The sequence below is a fragment of the Chenopodium quinoa genome, unplaced genomic scaffold (genome assembly GCF_001683475.1).
Source record: "Chenopodium quinoa cultivar QQ74 unplaced genomic scaffold, ASM168347v1, whole genome shotgun sequence".
Taxonomy (NCBI): domain Eukaryota; kingdom Viridiplantae; phylum Streptophyta; class Magnoliopsida; order Caryophyllales; family Amaranthaceae; genus Chenopodium; species Chenopodium quinoa.
Window position 1 is genome coordinate 2,949,915 of NW_018744066.1, and position 21,171 is coordinate 2,971,085.

Here is a 21,171-nt window from a genome sequence, read left to right on the forward strand (position 1 = left end):
TGTCCATTTTTGGTTCAGAATTATAAAAGTTATATCCGTGAAACCATCCAATTTGCCTTTAAACGACCAATTTACCGGTTTACAAGTTGCACCGATTTCATTAACTCAAACCTACCACAAACATTTATGATAACATATAATGATCATATATGGTTCCAAAGGGCATTATATGACCCCGAGATATATCCCCTAAAATCTCAAGGATTTTCGATATCGGGTTACGAAACCTCAAAAACTTCCTAAAAACCTGGATATTAGCATTCAATTTTGGAATTTTTTAACTTTTTTTTCGCCGTAAATAAAAATTGCCGAAATGTTTATTACCATGGTCCCTAATATCCTCCGGGAGTCCAATTGGATGGGTGGAACCATTCAATTTATCTTTAAACGACCAATTTGCCAGTTTACAAATTGCACCGATTTCATTAATTCAAGCCTACCACGAACATTTATGACAACATATAATGATCATATATGGTTCCAAATGGCATTATATGACCCAGAGATCGATGCATCCCCTATAATCTCAAGGATTTTCGACACTAGGACTCAAATGAAACCTCCAAATTTCTCAAAAAGCGTGGATATTAGCCTTAAATTTTGGATTTTTTTTACTTTTTTTTCGCCTGTAAATAAATAAAAATTGCCGAAATGTTTATCATGATCCCTAATACCCTTCGGGAGGCCAATTGGATGGGGGGAACCATCCAATTTGCCCTTAAACGACCAATTTACCGGTTTACAACATTAACTCAAGCCAACCACGAACATTTATGACAATATATAATGATCATATATGTTTCCAAACGGCATTATATGACCCAAAGATTTATCACCTAAAATCTCAAGTCTTTTTGACACCGAGTCCCAAAACCTCCAAAAATTCTCAAAAAACGTGGATATTAGCATTCAATTTTGGAATTTTTTGACTTTTTTTTTTCGCGCGTAAATAAAAATTGTCGAAATGTTTACCATGGTCCCTAATATCCTTCGGGAGTCAAATTGGATGGGTGGAACCATTCAATTTGTCATTAAACGACCAATTTACCAGTTTACAAATTGCACCGATTTCATTAATTCAAGCCTACCACGAACATTTATGACAACATATAATGATAATATATGGTTCCAAATGGCATTATATGACCTAGAGACGATGCATCCCCTATAATCTCAAGGATTTTCGACACTAGGCCTCAAATGAAACCTCCAAATTTCTCAAAAAACGTGGATATTAGCCTTAAATTTTGGAATTTCTTTACTTTTTTTTCGCCTGTAAATAAAAATTTCCGAAATGTTTACCATGGTCCCTAATACCCTCTGGGAGTCTAATTAGGTAGGTTGAACCATCCAATATGCCTTTAAATGTTGAATTTACAAGTTTACAATTTGCACCGATTTCGTTAACTCAAGCCTACCACGAACATTTATGACATCATATAATGATCATTAATGGTTTAAAACAGTATTATATGACCCTAAAATGTATCCCCTAAAATCTTAAAGTTTTTCGACACCGGGCCCCGAAACCTCAAAAATTTCTCAAAAAGCGTGGATATTTAACATGGTTCTCAATTTTGGAATTTTTTGACTTTTTTCACCCGAAAATAAAAATTGCCGAAATATTTAACATGTTTCCTAATACCCTCTAGTAGTCAAATTTGGTGAGTGGAACCATCGAATTTGCATTTAAACGGCCAATTTACCGGTTTACAACTTGCACTTATTTCATTAATTCAAGCCTACCACGAACATTTATGACTACATATAATGGTCATTTATGGTTTTAAACTTCATTATATGACCCCGAGATGTATCTAATAAAATCTTATTTCTTTCCGACACCTGGCCCGAAACCTTCGAAATTTCTCAAAAAGCGTGGATATTAGCCTTCAATTTAGGAATTTTTTGACTTTTTTTCCCAGAAATAAAAATTGCCAAAATGTTTACTATGGTCCCTAATACCCTCTAGGGGTCCAATTGGGTGGGTGTAACCATCCAATTTGCCTTTAAAGGACCAATTTACTGGTTTACAACTTGCACCGATTTCATTAACTCAAGCCTACAACGAACATTTATGACAACAAATAACGATCATATATGGTTCCAAACGACATTATATGACCCCTAGATGTATTCCCTAAAATTTCGAGACTTTTAGACACCAAAACCCGAAAACTCCAAAATTTCTCAAAAAGCGTGGATATTAGCAATCAATTTTTCAATTTTTTGACTTTTTTTAGGCCGTAAATAAAAATTGTCAAAATGTTTACCATGGTCCCTAATAACCTCCGGGAGTCCAATTATGTGGGTGGAACCATCCAATTTTCCTTTAAACGACCTATTTACTGGTTTACAACTTGCACCGATTTCATTAACTCAAGCTTACCCCCGAACATTTATGACAACGTATAATGATCATATACGGTTCCAAATGGCATTATATGACCCCGAGATGTAATCCTAAAATTTCAAGGCTTTTTGACACTAGGCCTTAAGATCTCCGAAATTTGTCAACAAGCATGGATCTTAGACTTTAATTTTGAAATTTTTTGACCTTTTTTTTGCCGTGAAATAAAAATTGACGAAATGTTTACCATGGTCCCTAATACCTTTCGGGAGGCCAATTGAATGGGTGAAACCATCCAATTTGCCCTCAAACGACCAATTTATCGGTTTACAACTTGCACAGATCATTAACTCAAGCCTACCATGAATATTTATGACAACATATAATGATCATATATGGTTCCAAATGGAATTATATGATCCCGAGATGTATCCCCTAATTCTTAAGGCTTTTCGACACCGGGCCCCGAAACCTCCAAAATTACTCAAAAAGTGTGGATATTAGCCTTCAATTTTGGAATTTTTTTACTTATTTTCGCCCGGAAATAAAAAATTTCCGAAATATTTACCATGGTCCCTAATTCTCTCCGGGAGTCCATTTGGGTAAGTGGAACCATCCAATTTACCTTTAACCGACCAATTTACCGGTTTACAACTTGCACCGATTAAGTCAAGCCTACCACGAACATTTGTGACAACAAATTATGATCATATATGGATCCAAACGTCATTATATGACTCCGAGATATATCGCATAGTATTTCAAGACTTTTCGACACCGGGCCCTGAAACCTTTAAAATTTCTCAAAAAGCGTGGATATTAGCCTTCAATTTTGGAATTTTTTTTACTTTTTTTCGTCCGGAATTAAAAATTGCCGAAATGTTTACCATGGTCCCTAATACCCTCTAGGAGTCCAATTGGGTGTGTGGAACCATTCAATTTGCTTTTAAACGACCAATTTACCGGTTTACAACGACTAATTTAATTAACTTGCACCGAACCCGACTGGAACCGAAATGGACTCAAACCCGTTTTAACCTGTCAAAACCCGAATTTAACCCGACTTGTTACTAACCTTACCTGAATTCAACCTGACCTGTTCCTAACCCGACCCGTATTTAACCTAACTTGTTACAAACCCTACTTGTTATTGATCTGACCTGAATTCAACCTGACTTGTTATTGACCCGACCCTAATTTTATCATACCTATTACTTACCCAACCCAAAAATTCAACCCGATATGTTACTAATTAACCCGACTCGAAATTAACACGACTTGTTATTGACTCGACCTAAATTCAACCTAAATTGTTCCTGACCCGATTTAAATCACCTTAAATGTAATTTAGACCACCTTATTTTTATTGGTCAAAGCATTTTGTCTTGGGAGACCAAGTCGGTAGCAAAAGAAAGGTGCATCATCCTTGAATTTAAGAGTTAAATATAGTATATATTTGTTGTATGGTCAAAGGAGATAATTATCTTCCTAAAATATATACTATAGTTCCCTAGTATATTGCCATATATATTATAGTCAAAGGAAATAATTAGTTTGATAAAAATGATAATTATCTATTTATAGTTAGTTGAACCCGAATACGACTTGACTTGGACATGACCCGACCTGATTGTAACCTGCAAATTATTGACTTGAACATAACCCGGCTTGAATCTGAGAATGACCCGACTTGGAAATTACTCAACCTGATTATAACCCGCAAATTATTGACTTGAACCGAACCCGACTTGAACCCGAGAATGACCCAACTTGAAAATGACCTAACCTGATTATAATCCGCAAAATATTGACTTGAACCGAACCCGACTCAAACCCGAGAATGAATCGACCTGATTCTAACCCACAAATTATTGACTTGAAAAAAACCCGACTCGAACCCGAGAATTATCCTAACCCGTTTTAACCCGTAAAAATCCGAATTAAACCCGACCTATTGCTCACCCGACCTGTTATTAAACCGACCTAAACCCGACCCAAACCCGATAAGAAGTATGACCCGACGTGACTCGACTCAAGCATGACCCAACCCAAACCCGACCCGCATAGGTTATGGAATTAATCTAAATTGACCCGACCCGAGTTGATTTGATCCACCCTTACCCGACCCAAACACAATCCGCTCCGTTTACCCGCATTGACAGCTCTAGTTATATGAAGCAAACAATTTTATTTTTTTTTATTTTTTTTTTTTTTGACACAATGCGAACAATGAACTTAAAATTACTCATACATTTACTAATAGAATAGAAAACACCCTTACATGCACCAAGCATATATATGCAAACTAGTGGAACTCATTAACAAACTCTTCAGTCCCCCCCCTGAGTTTTGAACTTATATGACTCATATGAGGCTATGATGACCACATGATCGATCTAGTGTTGATGAAGTGTTCTACTAGTCCACCATTGAGCTACAACTCCTCACTCGCTAAGCTAGAATAATGTATGTACTTGATATGTAAATTGGTATTCCGTACTTTGATAGAGCCAACATAACTACATACTTAAGAAAGAAATAAATCAAGAATATGTTCTAACGTTTTGCATCTTTGAACTTGTTGATAAAAGTAGGTTACCGCGTACACCTAGAAAGTAAAGTGATGGATGTTTGGTTAAGCGAGTAAATTGGTCGTCTTGCATTTTCTAAGAGTGTGCAGTACGTGTGCTAATGTGAAATTGTAATGTCCAATCTGAGTAAAATTCTTGGGGCAAAGGACCACCAAAGCCGGGTGTATTAAACAAATTCTAGAATCTCTATTTACAACCATTACTAATGAATTACGTAATTTATGCCAACTACTATTGAAATTATTTTTGATTCAGTATTTTAGTGTATAAATAAACACAAAAAGTCTAAAATTCAGTTGGAATGAACATTTAAATATGACACAACCTTAATGAAAAAAATTTATTACTCAAATCAAAAGTATTAAATTCATTTTTATTATATTTGGTGCGTAGATGAAGGGAGTAATATACGGCAATAATGAATCATAGCTAGACGATCATTACTTAATAAGCCAACAATATAATCATATGATTATACACATATCCAGGCCAAATGGCTGGCTTAGGAAATCTAACTTGTATGATTGCATTAATAATACAACAGAGAATAATGGTTGCTTTGTTTGATTAAAATAAAATGGAACAGCAGAATATATTTCTAGTTGGGATCTTAGTTGTCTTTGCCAGAGTAATTGCGATGGCATGCACATAAAAAAGATAGAGGAGAGACAAGTTGGCTTTGATCTTATTTGCGTATATTGATTGCTCATAAATTAGGTTATAATCTTGTGCTAAAAAATTGTTCTAGTTCTCAGCTACTCTCTCTGTTTCTCTAAGTTTTTCACTTGTATTTTACATGACCTCTGATCATAACTATGGAATTTTTTAATTTTGTACTAGTGAAAAAAAAAATGTTTCAATAAAATATTCAAAACTAATCTAAAAAATTTCATGTGATAATTAATGTGCTTATCGTATGTAACTATGTACTATGTACTATGTATAAACTATAAATTGATATCCTCGGTCAAGGATTTTTTAACTTTGAGTCTATGAATAGAACACATAAAGGTTGAACATACAAAAAGAGTTAGAATAGTTTAATTTTTCTTCAAATGTTTATTATTATTATTATTATTATTATTATTATTATTATCCTTGATCAAACTTTATAAAGTCAATATAAATAAATTTACTCCGTACATCTTATTATAAATTTATAATTATTGTCTCTGTTTCTCAAAAATTTTAACTTTAATATTTGGCACTATCACACAAATTTTTTTGATGTATGCCAAAAAAATTAAAAAATTTTAATTTTCTCATAGTATTCAATCATGTGGGGTCTTATTAATATATTCATATCATTATAAATCTTTGGTATATATCAACATATTTTACTTTTTTACATTGGCAAATTTAAAAAGTTTTATAACTTAAAAAAAAAGTTAGTACTCCGTGTTTGATAAAGTTGGTATATAATGATCATTATACCTTTGCTAACTAACTTTTGATAGTTGGAACCATTCCTTAGACAACAAAGTATTTCTATTAGAAAATGGCAATAAGGCAAATAAATTTATTAAAAATAATACGATGATAATTCGTTTTGAATGTTATATCCCATACAATATTACAAAGTACATACATTTGCCTAAACCCTAAAGCAACTAAAGCAAGGAAGACTCATCATTAACAATTGACAATAATTACATAAATTAGTACTAATATTTGGTAACCATCAACTCGTCATGTGCAAGAATTTTAAATCCTATATTAAAGTACTAAATTGCTTTGGTTGATTGATCTACAATTATTCAATTCTTGACCACATTTTTTTTTTGGTTGTAATCAATCCATGTTTATATAATACTTGTATATGTTCTGAAATTGGTATAAGTCACATCTTCTAACGTAATTAAGCTTAGCAAATGAATGGTTGCTTACGCACATGATAATCTAATAATGTAACGACCAACGTCCGTTGACATATAATGGTTTGTTATGAGTAATAATGTAGGAAGGCTCACATATAATGTCACCCAATATAATGTTAATATACATAATATTAAAACGATTTAAATAAGTTTACGTGATTATTGAAGCTTATTTGCTATAATTTATATAGTTTTTTTTTTTAAAAAAAAAATATAAATATTTACGTTAGATCAGATCAACTAAGGACCTGTTCACATTTACTTAATTTCAGTTCAGCTTCAATCAGTTCAGTTCAGTTCATCTCCTAATTTCCCTCTCTCATAAAATATTCATTTCAGCTCAGTTCGGTTTGGCTCCAATCAGTTCAGTTCAGTTCAGTTCAGCTCAGCTTCAGTCAGTTCAGTTCAATTCAATTCAGCTCAATTTAATAAATGTGAACGGACCCTAAATAAAAATGTAACGGTGTAAGACTCTTCTCCTCTCCTCTCGTAATAATAAAAGATAAACTTGGGATTGTATTCCAAGATTTCCTGCTTGAATACAGTAGTTGATTATGTACAAAACAACATGTACACATGGTGCAGGCTAACTTTGGTCCCCTTTCATTTCATATTTTTTTTTACAAAAAAAATTCCCTCTTGTTTTCAAGTCTTTTTGTGGTCGCTCAAGTCCTAATATCTATGAAAAAATCAAGCTAGGTGCTAAAAGCCTAAAATTCATTTTTATATATGCTTTTATGGCTTAAATAAATACTTGTATTGTATAGTAACATATGGACTAGAAATTAAAATTGAAATAAAATAAGATATTTTATATGCTTTCTGCCACTAGCATAGGGAAGCAAAACAAATGGGTCAATAAATTGAACTAATCCATCTTTAGGGGATCAGTTTTGAGTGGTTAGGTTCCAATTCCCTCCCAATTATTATTGCGGAAGATCAAATACGGACTCTCTCTATCAAGTGTAGTCTCAATCACCACTACACCAATAGTAAATTGGTAATAAAAAATCTCGCATAATTGCCTTAATTTATTTCATTCACAAAAACTCATATACATATGAAAAAGAATTTGATAAAGTTGCATTGAATTATACTCCGTATATTACTTGTTAGATGTGTAGTATAGATGCCAACTAACTTATTTGGTAAAGTCCTAATTATAATATAACCCTCTGCACGGAAGATTTTTTTTTTTTAAAAAAAAAAAGCTCAACTAAAATACTATTAGAAATCAAATTTGATTAAAAGTCTTAACATCATTATTCATTAGAATCACTGTATCGTATGTTCAATGAAGTACTCATGATTAAGGATTTACATAGTGAATACTGAATAGTGATGGTGAAGAAAACGCAATCATGTTGTAGTTGTCCCGTCATCTCTTTCTTTTCTTCTTTAATTTTTTCTAGTAAGAATTAACACGATCATTAATTAAATATTCCGTACAATTTATGAAAAGCGACAATTTTCCCCAAACTTCCTTCAAAAGTTCAAAGTACTTACTATAACACTCCTAAATCCTAATCCAATTTTAAAAAAAAAAAAAAAACCTTCTAGAAAAACATTGTACACCCAAATTAAAAAAAACGAGTATAAAATGTGAAACAAGAAATTAATAACGTAGATTCATTAGTAAACCCAAATAATTCAGAGCAGCCACATATACAAGACATTCCGGTCCAAGTCAACTAGCCGCCTACTAATACAATTCGTTCGAGCCACCAGTCAAATATCTTACACTACTAGAAAACATAAATAAATAACCTTAATTAAATAATTAAAATAAAAAGAGGTAAATATAATAAAAACTATAAATATAAATAAATAGATCGTCTAAAAAATTTGTAAACACAAAAATATTCAACGCGTTCCTTCTACCCTACTCTCCTCTCATAAAAAGGAAATTCCAGATTCAATTTACTGCTCCCTAAAAAACTTATATATATACACCTTACCATCATAAACGCTTCATAATTTATTTTCATTCATTCTTTTGCCCCAAACAAAGAATTTTATTCTTCCCAAATCTTACTATTACATTTTCATACAAAAATTAAAACTTTGGAATATATCAATATGTATTCTAACGGATCATCAATGAAGTTTTACGCATTGCCTATTTTTGGGTTTTTGATGATGGCCTTTTTTAAGGTTACTCAAGGCCAGATGATGGCTCCTTCCCCTGTTACCGCTCCTCCTCCTGCCAACGACAGTAAGTCCCTTCTCTCTCTTTTCAATTCGACTCGAATCCGAACTCAACCCGGTCTAATTGGGTGGTGCTTTATTTTATTTTAATTAATTTTAGATGACGAGTGCTAAAGATAAAATTTTGGTTTATGTAGCCGGCCCTATTATTGGAATTAAGTTTTCGAGTTTGTTGGTGTTATTTTTATTTATTGGGGGATATATCTTTTTGTGCAGGTGCTACTATTGATCAAGGGATTGCATATGTTTTATTGGCGGTTGCGCTGGCTGTTACTTACCTCTTTCACTAATTTATTAAGGGTGATTTAGGACTTTATTATGAGGAATTATAGGTGATAATATTAGAATTTTGATTAATTAATTTGATATATATATATATATATATATATATATATATATATATATATATATATATATATATATATATATATATATATATATAGTTTGATCAATTCTTTAGCTACTTTTTTATTTTTCTCCCAGGATATCCAAGGGTGAAGAAAAAATTGTAGTGTTTTTTGTATTCTTTATTATGGTACGGAGTACTAGTAAATAAATAAAATTACAGTTTCTGTTTTTTCATGAATTCCATTTGGCATTTGTTATAAGTGGTAGTAGAACATACCATACCTTTTTTTTTTTCTTTTTTTTCTTTTTTAATTTTAACCAAATTTACTATTTACAACTTGTGTGTTACGCGGGCTAAAATGCTAGTTAATAGTAAAATCGACAATTTCATAGTGATTATATTCGCTTTCACACATCACACTCGTCGTAGTTGGTATATGATCAGCATTTCTAGAATACAGTATGTTCAATTCCAAAATTGATTGGATTATAGTTATAACTTTGCAAATTGGAAGAGTAGTCGCTAGGAAGTAACTGTCAATTGGAAAGCCCACGTTTTTCCAACGACTAGTAAGCGAATTAGCGAACGTTATATTGGTGTCATCCAACCAGGACTGACAGCTGATATGCTATTAGCGAATAGTATCAAATCTTGTGTAATTATATCGATTTATTTGGGAATATGATAGAATTCAGGGGGGAAAAATTGGGGTTTAAAGGTTGTAAATGTGCATTAATAATGTCATTATAAATCAATTTGACATAAAAATTTGCATTAGTTTTACTTAAAGACCTTGAGCTATCAAATTGAGTGTGGGTTGAGTTTGTTTTTTTTTTTTTAAAGACATTGAGTTTGTTTTAGGTCATGTCGTATTGTAACGGATTTGGCCCGTGTAATGTTTTGGGTTTAGGTCACTTCAAATCCTATTGGGTTGTTTATGGGTTAGATTATATCAAATTGGTTTTTTACTTTTTTACAAGTCTAGTTTAATGATGTACGCAGTATAAGATATGAAAATATTGCCTACATTTCACTAAAAAAAAAGAATGCAGCGTTTTATTTAATGAGGCCATACAAGGTGAACTGGTGAAGTATTGCAAAGCTGCAAAGGTAATTTCTTGTAGTGAAGAACTTGGGCCTCAAATGTTCTCGTGGGCTGGGCTAAACTTTCTCCTTTTAATGTTCTAAAGTTAGCTCAGACTGCTCAGTTCCAACTTAGAACATCACAATTAAATCGGACCAATTCTTTGTAACTATGTTTGCCAAATTAAAATCATAAACATGGATATATATAATATATTGCCACTAATTTAACTGAAGATGTCACATATTCATGCTTTCTGTACGTATACATAAATACATAACCGAATGTAGTCAAAGATTAGTCGGTAAATACTAAAAAATATGAAACCAGTACACATCAAATGCCATAAAAATCACTAACACATTAGTATATTTTTATTTATAAGCAACAAAATATATCACATAATTAATTCACCAGTAAAGATAGGAACTACATTACTGTCTAAAACCTGAATATTTATAAGGGATAGGAATTACATGGAGATCATTTTTCCTTCTCACAGTAATTCCAAACAATTCATTCATGTCTAAATTTTCAGACTTAATTCCATTAGGTAACTTCCAATCAAAATGGTAGAGCAACATAGCTAGAGGAAGCTCAATATTCGCGATACCTAGTGTCACACCAGGGCACATCCTCCTTCCTGCACCAAATGGGATGAATTCAAAATTGTTACCTTTATAATTTATGTGAGACGTCTCAAATCTTTCAGGTTTAAATGTATCGGCATCTTGCCAATACTTCGGATCTCTCCCTATGGCTCGTGCATTCACCATGACTCGAGTTTTAGGAGGTATATCATAGCTACAAATTTGGCAATGCTCAATAGATTCTCTTGGGATTAAGACAGGTGCAGGAGGGTGCAGTCTTAATGTTTCTTTTATTACCGACTTCAAAAACTTCAGTTCATCTAGGCTTGTCTCATCAATTGTTTCTTTCCCTTGGTAAACTTCCCTAACTTCATTTTGTGCTTTTTCCATTGCCTTTGGGTTCTTTATCAACTCGGACATGATCCATTCTATTGTTGTTGAAGATGTTTCAGTGCCAGCACTAAAAATTTCCTAAACAAAAATATTCATCATTTCATAAATAATTATAATCACTTTTTTCAAGAAGATAGTAATACAGGACTCGCGGAAAAGCTATAATGTAACAAAAATTAAGAGTCAAAGTTCAATTTAGAACACATAAAATAACTATTTTAGTCACACTTTTTAAAAAGTGATTAATCATGCTACATAAAAGTAATTCTTGAGATTTCTAACATGACTTACCAAGATTATTCCTTTGATGTTGTTGTTGGTCAAGGAGAAATCGTTATTGTTAGGATCCTCTTTATGAAACTTCAAAAGAACATCTACTAAATCCTCTTGATCAACTTTGCCTTGTATCATGTTAGACTTGTGTTCTTGAATTATGGGATCGAGTATTCTATTTGATTCATCAACTATCTTTTTCACTGATTTCTTCAACCCACCAATTGAATGCAGCAACTTGATGGACGGGTAAAGGTCAGCAATTGAGAAACCAGATAAAAGCTTTGACATTAGTGTTATTAATGCTCTAAATGCTTCTTGATCTTTCCCTTTCTTGTTTAAAGCCGTCCTGTCAAACAAATTTTAAGTAGCCATAGTTGTAACTTAGGACTTGCTTGCAATATTAAATAATTCCTACCTACTAGCTTAACCAGTTTAATTGGCCAAGTAAAGCTAATTTGCTTGGAAAAAAAAACTTTCTAAAATAGAACAAATTAGAATAAATAAAAAGAAATTTATCAACTTAAATTAAGGAGATGTGGTCCATTATTTAAATAGTAAGCTATTGGCTAATCATTGGAGCTAAAATGACAATTAACTTACAAGCTTATGTGGCATGGCAACAATTAGCTATCGTTGGAGTTGCTCTTAGAAGTTGGTAATTAATTAAGTAATTATTGATTATTTAGGGACAAGGGTAAAGTAATGTTACCAAAATTACGGAGTAGTAGTGAAACTACTCCGCCTTTTTATTTAAGAATAACTACTTGAATAACTATCACATGACACGTCAAAAATCAATCAAAAAGTTATTTAAAACATTAATTATCTAAAAGAGTTCATTATTTTTATTTTATTTTTTTGAGAAAAGCCACCTGAGGCATAATATTAATTAAAGAACAAAGAGTTCAAGAGTACATAAGGAGAAACTCCATAGGACAATGATTGATCCACACTTGTTCAACACCAAACAATGACACTACTTTAGCAAGATGGTGCACATATAATTGAATCAATTTTGACTTTTTATTGTTAGGACCTAAACTTTACAAGATGTATGTATCAAAATATAATCATTTGTATTATGCACATTTTATTTGTACAAACCAAGAACAAAACTAAAAGAACAATTATTAACACGGTAAAGGTGAGCAACATACCTAGATGTAATATCAAACATAACGCCAAAAACCCTTTCACTAAGATTAACCGAGCACCCTTGAGCTGCCCTCTCGGCAATAGACTCCACAAACATGGTAGCCTCCTCTTCTCTAATGGCTCGAAACGACTGCACCCTTCGAACCGTAAGCAGTTCGAGGGTTGCAAGCTTACGAACTTGCCTCCAATACTCATCGTACGGGGCAAGTCCAATATCAGAGTAATCATAGAACACGTCCTTAGCCACAATAAGCTTAGGCCGGTTAGCGAAGTTGGCGTCATGGGCTCGCATCACCACTTTTGCCACGTCAGCGGAGGAGATGATCACGGTGGAAACTTCCCCTAGTCGAAGGTGCATGATAGGACCGTGCACCCTAGCTAGGTCTTGTAGAAGGTGGTGTGGTGGGGTTTTATATGATGCGAGTTGGTGTATGTTTCCTATGATGGGTAGCTTTGGAGGTCCTGGTGGAAATTTTAGTTTATTATTTAAGGGTTTTAATGATTTTAGGATGAGAAAAATGGGGATTGAAAGGAAAAATATGAGTGAAATTAGCCATGAAATCTCCATAGTTTTAGTAGTTCTACCGAATGAAAAAATGTATTTGATCTCAATTTTTGTAGATTGGGATTAAATCGCACGTTTAGATGCTAAAGTGGTTTCCCCTAAAAAAAAAATAAAAAAAAAATAAATGCTAAAGTGGTTACTGGTCAAATAAATACATCATTATCCTTATCATTGCATTTTTCAAGGAAAGTCAAACAACTACAGTAGTACCTACATTTAAATAATGCTCACCTAGTCACCTCCATTTTCCAAATTCCAATAATACAAAGTTTGTACAGTATGTCAGTATATGCGGTTCCTATGCAAAATAAGGCTAAGTCAATAAAAGTTAAGGTAATTCAACTGAGCTGAACTGAATTTATTGGAGGATTTTAAACTGAACTGAACTAAATTGAATATTTTATTAGAGAAGAAAATTAAGAATTAAACTGAACTGAAAATAAGCTGAAGAAAATAGACCCTTAGTTCATTTTAAATTAGTTATTTCATTGTCCTAACTTTTAATCCAATTAATAAAGAAATGTATTCATTTTAAATTAGTTGTTACATTGTCTTACATAATGATCCAAATGTTCACCAACTAAAAAAATCTAGCATAAATTACTATATATGTATTACTCCCTCCGTTTTAAAATACTTGCTCCACTTTTCTTTATCGGCCATTTTTAAGTATTTGCTCCATTTTCTTATTTGGAATGTTTTCACAATATTTAATTCATTTCTCTTATTTAGTGGATCCAACATAAATTATATTTTATTAATTTTAAATTTTCTCTTCTCCAATTCTCCACCATACTTTTGTTTTTTTTATAATTTTTTATTCTTCCACCTACCCCACTACCTCTATATTTTATTATTTTCTCCAATTTCTTCTAAAGATCCGTGAATGGAGAAATGAAGCAAATATTTAAAAATAAGGTAGTAGTATATTACTTCCTACTCCCTCCTTTTTAAATATTTGCTCCACTTTTCTTTTCCGACCGTTTTTAAACACTTGCTCCATTTCCCTTTTTGGAAAGCTTTATAATATTTAATTCATTTTTCACACTTGGTGGACCTAACATAAAACTTTCTCTACTCCTATTCTTCCACTACTTTTGTTTTTTACAATTTTTTATTTTCTTAACTACCCCACTACTTTCATGTTTTATTACTTTCTCCAATTTTTCCTAAAACTCCACGCATGAAAATGGAGCAAATATTTAAAAACGGAAGGAGTACAGGTGAAGATGTCATTCAGTTCTATGTTTGTGTCTGTAGAAAAAAGGGAGAAAGAGACACGAGTTTCTTAAGAATTATACTTCGTAGAAGAGAATAATAGTGCCAAATTGCTAACATGCCAAGGGTGTCATAAACTCATATGCGTCATAGCTCATAACCGACTCATAACTGAAGAAGTTGGTAATTGGTAGCACAGGTAGTGTTACAATCTCTATGAGGAGCCCATCATTAGTTGTAGTTCGTACTATAAAGAAGAAGCCCAAATTTCACTTGTTGAGCCCAAGTAACAACCACTTTATTTGTGCCTGACTGCCTGATACCAACCTTTTCTTTTCACTTTATCATTTTTTTAAAATGTATTTATTGTGTGGTACTATATGGTATCAGCATTCAGCAGTGAATGATTATGGAGTATTGGAGTATTTAATCATTAATCATAATATCCATGAAAAAAGAGATATTGCTTACAGTGCCTTTAATCTAGCTAGCACATGAGTATAATCCCAAGTAGGCAAGTACTTAGATTTGATGGATATTTTCTTTTTTTCAGTAGATACTCAAAGAGATTAAGGGTCCTACAGGTCCGGAACTCACTACATGTAAACTCTACCCATATTTAGTGTTGCTCACTGATCCAATTTGAAATCAGGTCAAGAACAAAAATTTATCATTCAAGGACAAGAGACCGGGCTAGTAAAGTCAGTCCAAACCCCGACCCTGATCGAATGGTCTTATATTCTACTTTTTAAAAGTATTTATTATTACTTTGTTAAAAAGTATATTGTAATACATATTTAATGCTTTTTTTTTTGTCCAAAAATACAAATTAATACTTTGCCAAAACAATGATACAAATTAGAGATTAAAAAATTGAAAATCTCATCCCATAATTTGATTTTACTCGCATTATTATATCATGAATATATAATACTTTGTACTCTATAGTAAATATTAGTTTAATTCGTCAAAAAAATTTTACTTAAATAAAAATCTGACCCGTATTTAAGTTCAACAAATGTAGCAAAAGTTCACTGAAGAAGACATTGGATTCTTGTGTCCTCAATTCTTCATTGCCTAAGTCCTAACTTTAAAATCATTCATACCCTATTCCAAACTTTTTCTCGAGCCACAATTCACTAAGATTTTTTAACCCAAAATAAAATCCTAGAGTTTAGCCAAAGGAATCTGCTTGTGTGGAAAGAAAGCAAGCTCAAGAAAAGTTGGTTATTGTCAACTTTAATCTTCATTTCTTAATATCTTTTGTCAAACTCTAATCCTTTGGAAAACATCCTAATTCTGCCTAATCTGACGTGCCCAATTCCCTAAGTCACGTGAATAATCATGTGGATTATGATTTAATATACGTACTAGTATTAGCTTAGGATCCAAAAATTGCGCCATTTCGTCTGACCATACCTGTATCTTTTATTCTTTTGGCCCTAATAATGGTGGTCTGTGGTTGCCATTTTTATTCACATTAGTATTAATTAATCACATATATACTTTAATGTCTTAACCTGATTCAGTGGGCTTATTGTTTGGTGAGCCGGGATTTCAAAGATAGAGTAGTATCGATATTATGGTCATGAGATGTAAAGGGACTGCAAATTAATCCATACAAATATGCTCGTAATTATGAGATATAGATACATGACATAGCAAATTCTTCTTTAACAAATTGTCAACTAATATTTCATGCACCTTAATAGTTTTGTCTCTACCACTTTAGTTAAATTAAAGTTTTATTTTTTGTACTGTTAGTTGTTACTTGTATATATTTATATGGTCTCAATATTCTTAATCATTATATTGGTTAGTTGCAGTCTAGTCTAGTACCTAAATTGTTCCATTTTCTTCTAATTAATGAGTTAGTGGTTGTGCTAATTAATTAAGTATAGTAACTGTCTAATTATTTAATAAAAACTGAATCTTAATTGATTTTATGCTGTTATAATTTGATTATGTCAGTAACATGGATGGAGCAACACTCCAAGTCATCCCATGAGTCAAGTGCTCTAGTGGGGGGTTAGAAAACATTGTCTAGTAGTTGAGTCTCTTATGATATGATGGTGACATGCCTTTCCTACAAGATAGAAAGATAGGAGAGAATCAACCATTTTAATAATAAAGTTATAGTAATGTATCCAAGTTTATATCACTTTTAAGAATTGACATCCTCTATTCTTTGAATAATTCTATAATTTATTTTTCTCATAATATATTTTATAGAATATTCAATTGTGAACTTAACCTTGTTTATTGTATCAAAAATTCAAAATAGATACTTCGTAAGTAAGTGAATTAACATCATTTAAGACTGTTTTATTTACACTTATTTTTCTTTGTAGCATATATTTTCAAATTATGAATAAAACAAATAAAAAAGGGAGAAAACATTTAGGGGTTGTTTGGTTCACAGAAGAGAATCGGAATGAAATGAACAACGTGAATGAAATGGAATGGAATGGCAAAGTGGAAAATTTGGAAGGTTGTTTGTTACAAAAACCAGGGAATCATTCCCTCCACCACAGCACCACCACCACAGCGCAGCTCCGACCGCCGCCGAACCCTCACAGAACTCCGCCAACCGTCGCCGACCCATCCCCGACCGTTGCCGACCATCCAGCCCCCATCGCCGACCGTCGAACTCCCTCCCCGATGCTCCAGCCCCCCTCCCCGATGCTCGAACTCCCTCGCCGACAGTCGCGCCCCCCTCGCCGACGGTCGCTGACCCCTCGCCGACCCTCCAGCCCCCCTCGCCGACGGTCGCTGACCACCACCGACCACAGCACCACCTCGAACTCCCTCCCCGATGCTCCAGCCCCCCTCCCCAACGCTCGATCTCCCTCCTCCACCACAACACCACATCGCCGACCACTCCCCGGTGCTCGCCGACAGTCGCCGTCCGACCACCACCGACGTATATGGGTGTTAGTGTTAGGGTTAGGGTTAGGGTTAGGGTGGGTGGGGAATGGAATGGGAAAGTGGGGGGGGGGTGGGGAATGGGGAAGAGGGGTTTTGGGGTATTTTGAAAAATGAAATGGGGGAATGATTGAGGGAAAAAGTGGCAAACAAACAGGTTGAAAGGGAATGATTCCCATTCCCTTTCCTGAAACCAGCGAACCAAACGCACCCTTATTATGTATAGCTTAATGTCATGTTTGATTGGATCATTGGATGTTAGTTAGCAATAATCGAGTTGGAATTCTATAACCATATCTTCCATGCATGTCAAAGTACTTTTATGCTAAAAAAAATAGTTGATGTACGTTAGTAATTATTAGATGTGGCCCTTAAGAAAGTTGTTAGTTGTTGATTATGAGTAGATGTTAGAAAATAGAGATGGTTGGCAATTAACAAAGTGGTTGTTGAATTTAAGTATTCAACACATATTAATTGCATAAGCATTAGGATAAACATAAAATGATGGTTGCTTTGAGCTAAATTATCTAGTTTTGTTACAAATTACTTTAAAAAATTAGTTTTGTTAACTTTCAAAAAAAATTACTCCATCCGCTACTTTTTCAAACACTTGTATGTGAACAATTTATCAAAAAAGTTCATGTAAGTCAAGTATTTATTGACATGTACTGTAGTATAAAATCATTTACGGAATATTTACATATACGCCTCCCCATTTTCCTATATAAGTCAAGTCTCACTATTATAGTCGCCTCCTAATTCCCCCTTTTCCTTCTCCAATCTACACCTTCTTCCATTTCCAAAATTACACTACATTCTCTCTCCTCTAATATACCCCCCATTAATTTGTAATTCCATCAATCCAAACAATAATGGAAATGAGAAACATCTGCTGTTCCACAAGCAGCGTAGAAGTCATACAACTGGGTCGCACAACAAATCTAGACCGTCCATTAACAAGGCGCAGCAACAACAACAGATCAACGTCGTGGAGAACACTATGGAGGAAGCTTATGAGAGAGAAAAGGAAGATGACAAAAATCGACTGTTGTAAGGTGTACTCTTCTGACGTACACCTCCCCGGGTATGATCCTGACACGTATGCACAGAATTTTGATCAAGGGTTGATGTGGAATGATGAGCCTGATAACTTGTCTCGAACTTTCTCAATGCGTTTTGCTGCTCCCTCCAAATTAATTACTCATCGTAGTAGTAACTCCTCTTCTTCTTCATCTTCTGGTAGTAAAAGTAATACTAGTGTTGTTGTTAGGAGGAGCGTTACTCGTGTGGCCCATGATCATCGTGATCTTGTAATTTGTGTTTTTTGAACCAACTATTTCGAATAATAATATACACTTTTACAATTTCATTAAGCCTCAATTTGTGATTTTTCATGCTTTTCTTAATTCTTTGAATTTGTTCATACTGTTGCATTTCTATATTAGACCCCCTTAAAAAAAAAAAAAAAAAAAAAAGGTGTATTTACTACCTCCGTTACAGGTTATGTCAAATCGTTACACATAGCCTGTAAGGAAGGTACTCTATTGTAAAGTGACAAAATAATAAAGGCTCATTGAAAAGTAGATAAATTATTTGAATTTATATTATTAAATTAAATATTATTCTATTTGAATAGGTTAAAGAAAACAAGATTTCTTATATGACATATAGTTAATGAATTTTATTCTATTTGTGATGTCTTGTGAGTATTATATATTGACTCGTATAAACTAAAAATATTTTACTTGTGAATATTATTTTATTATGGATGGGATGAATTGGAGTACTTAACTTTCTTTCTCAACTAGAAGGAATTTCTTTGTTGAAGAATCTCTCACAATTCATACTAGTTGTAAGTTCATTTCACACTTCTTTATTTTGTTTTCAAATATGCAAATCAATTTAATTAACGCGTTTATCATTTTAAAATGTAAATTGTTATAGCTCTATTTGTATAAATTCCATGAAGTTGATACTCGGTATTATGAAATCAAGTAAGTAACTACATAAATAATAACAAAGTCAAAGTAATACTACTTCGTAAATTATATTTTAGGTTGGAAAGAGTAATTTTTAATGCGATATTGACCTATTTATCTGTTATATGGAGTACAAATTCATAGATTTAGAAGTAATAAATAATAGCTTGATTATGATACCAATTTTATTGATTACAGAGTAGTTTTTAAACAAAGAAGATTTACGGAGTATATGTAAATAAAAAAAAAGGTATTGACGAAGGTAATAATCTGGTAAGATTGGAGCAGAAAGGGAAAATGACGTTTGTTCGAACAAATCCATGACAACCCCACGTTATAATTCTCTAACCAAATATTTACAGTATGTCTGTTTGAGTGTTTGGTTGTTGGTTGGGAAGTTCTGGGCTTGCTTCCAATTCTTAAGGGGGTGTGGTATGGTATGGACTATGGAGTATGGTAATGCCATTTTTTTGTCCTTTTATTGATAACAAGGGAATAATTTTATGTAGGTCTTATATTTGGCCTAGTAATGTTTGAATAGTTGCACTGCCTTTTTTTGTCTCGTCATAGCAAGCCAATCGTTGATTGATATCCTAAAGTTGGAAATTTAGGATCGTGATGTATTTTTTTTTTACCTTTACACTATTCTATGTAAATACCCCGTATTTTAACTATCTTTGTTGACTTATAGCTAAACAATAATATAGTCGTGTGAGAATTCGTTAGTTTTGTCTCGATGTATACTATATTAATATCATATGTTCATGATTTTTATGTATTGGTGATAAAAATATATAAATGCATTATCCAACATGAAAAGAGAAGTGTTGCAAATTATTGCAAATATAAAAAAAACAGAGGAAATATACACTATTTTATTTTTTGATTTTCTATCATATAAGATAATAAGAAGATATGAATCCGGATAAAATAATGTATTAAATAATTACTATAATTACTTTATTGATATGGTAATGATCCAGTTAAGGTTGTATAGTTGTTTCTTCATGTAATTTTAAGAGTAAGTATAAATCTACATAGGCTAATACATATGCACACTCAAACCATAATAATCTAATTCGAACCATAAAATAGGGTAAGCTAGTTAATGTTTTAGGTCCGTTCACTTCAGCTTAATTTCAGTTAAGTTCAGCTCCAACTAGTTCAGTTCAATTCAGTTAAGCTCCAATCAGTTCAATTTAACTCCTAATTTCTTTCTCTCATAAAATATCTATTTTAGTTCTATTCAATTCAGTTTAGTTCAGCTTCAATCAGTTCATTTCAATTCAATTCAGCTCAGTTCAGTAAATGTAAACATGCCCTTAATTAATCATCTTAAAATCGCAAAATTTGAAATTTAAGCAATCATAAAATGTATAGATAATACGTACTCCACTCTTTTCTTCATGGTTAATTAAATAGGGTAATGCTATATGTAGCCCTAAGGGCTATATATAAGCATTAAATATACTCTTGAAAATTGTATAAAATTAGGAATTCATGACAAAAGCACGTGTAAATCAGTGTAATTAGTGAGTATATTTTCATGATTTCTTAACTTTTTATGATTTTCAAATGTAAATTTAATGCTTATATGTAGCCTTAAGTGCT

At 32.7% G+C, this 21,171-nt stretch overlaps 1 protein-coding gene across 1 annotated transcript; it reads right to left on the minus strand.

Moving 5' to 3' along the window:
* Nucleotides 1-10,800: 10,800 nt before the first annotated feature.
* LOC110691044 (cytochrome P450 71D10-like) lies at nt 10,801-13,672 on the minus strand. The gene is made up of 3 exons (XM_021867980.1): nt 12,876-13,672; nt 11,734-12,064; nt 10,801-11,520 (listed from the first exon to the last, which is right to left on the minus strand). Exons 1-3 carry the CDS (start codon nt 13,439-13,441, stop codon nt 10,894-10,896), a joined length of 1,524 nt encoding a protein of 507 aa, XP_021723672.1. The 5' UTR covers nt 13,442-13,672; the 3' UTR covers nt 10,801-10,893.
* Nucleotides 13,673-21,171: the final 7,499 nt, after the last annotated feature.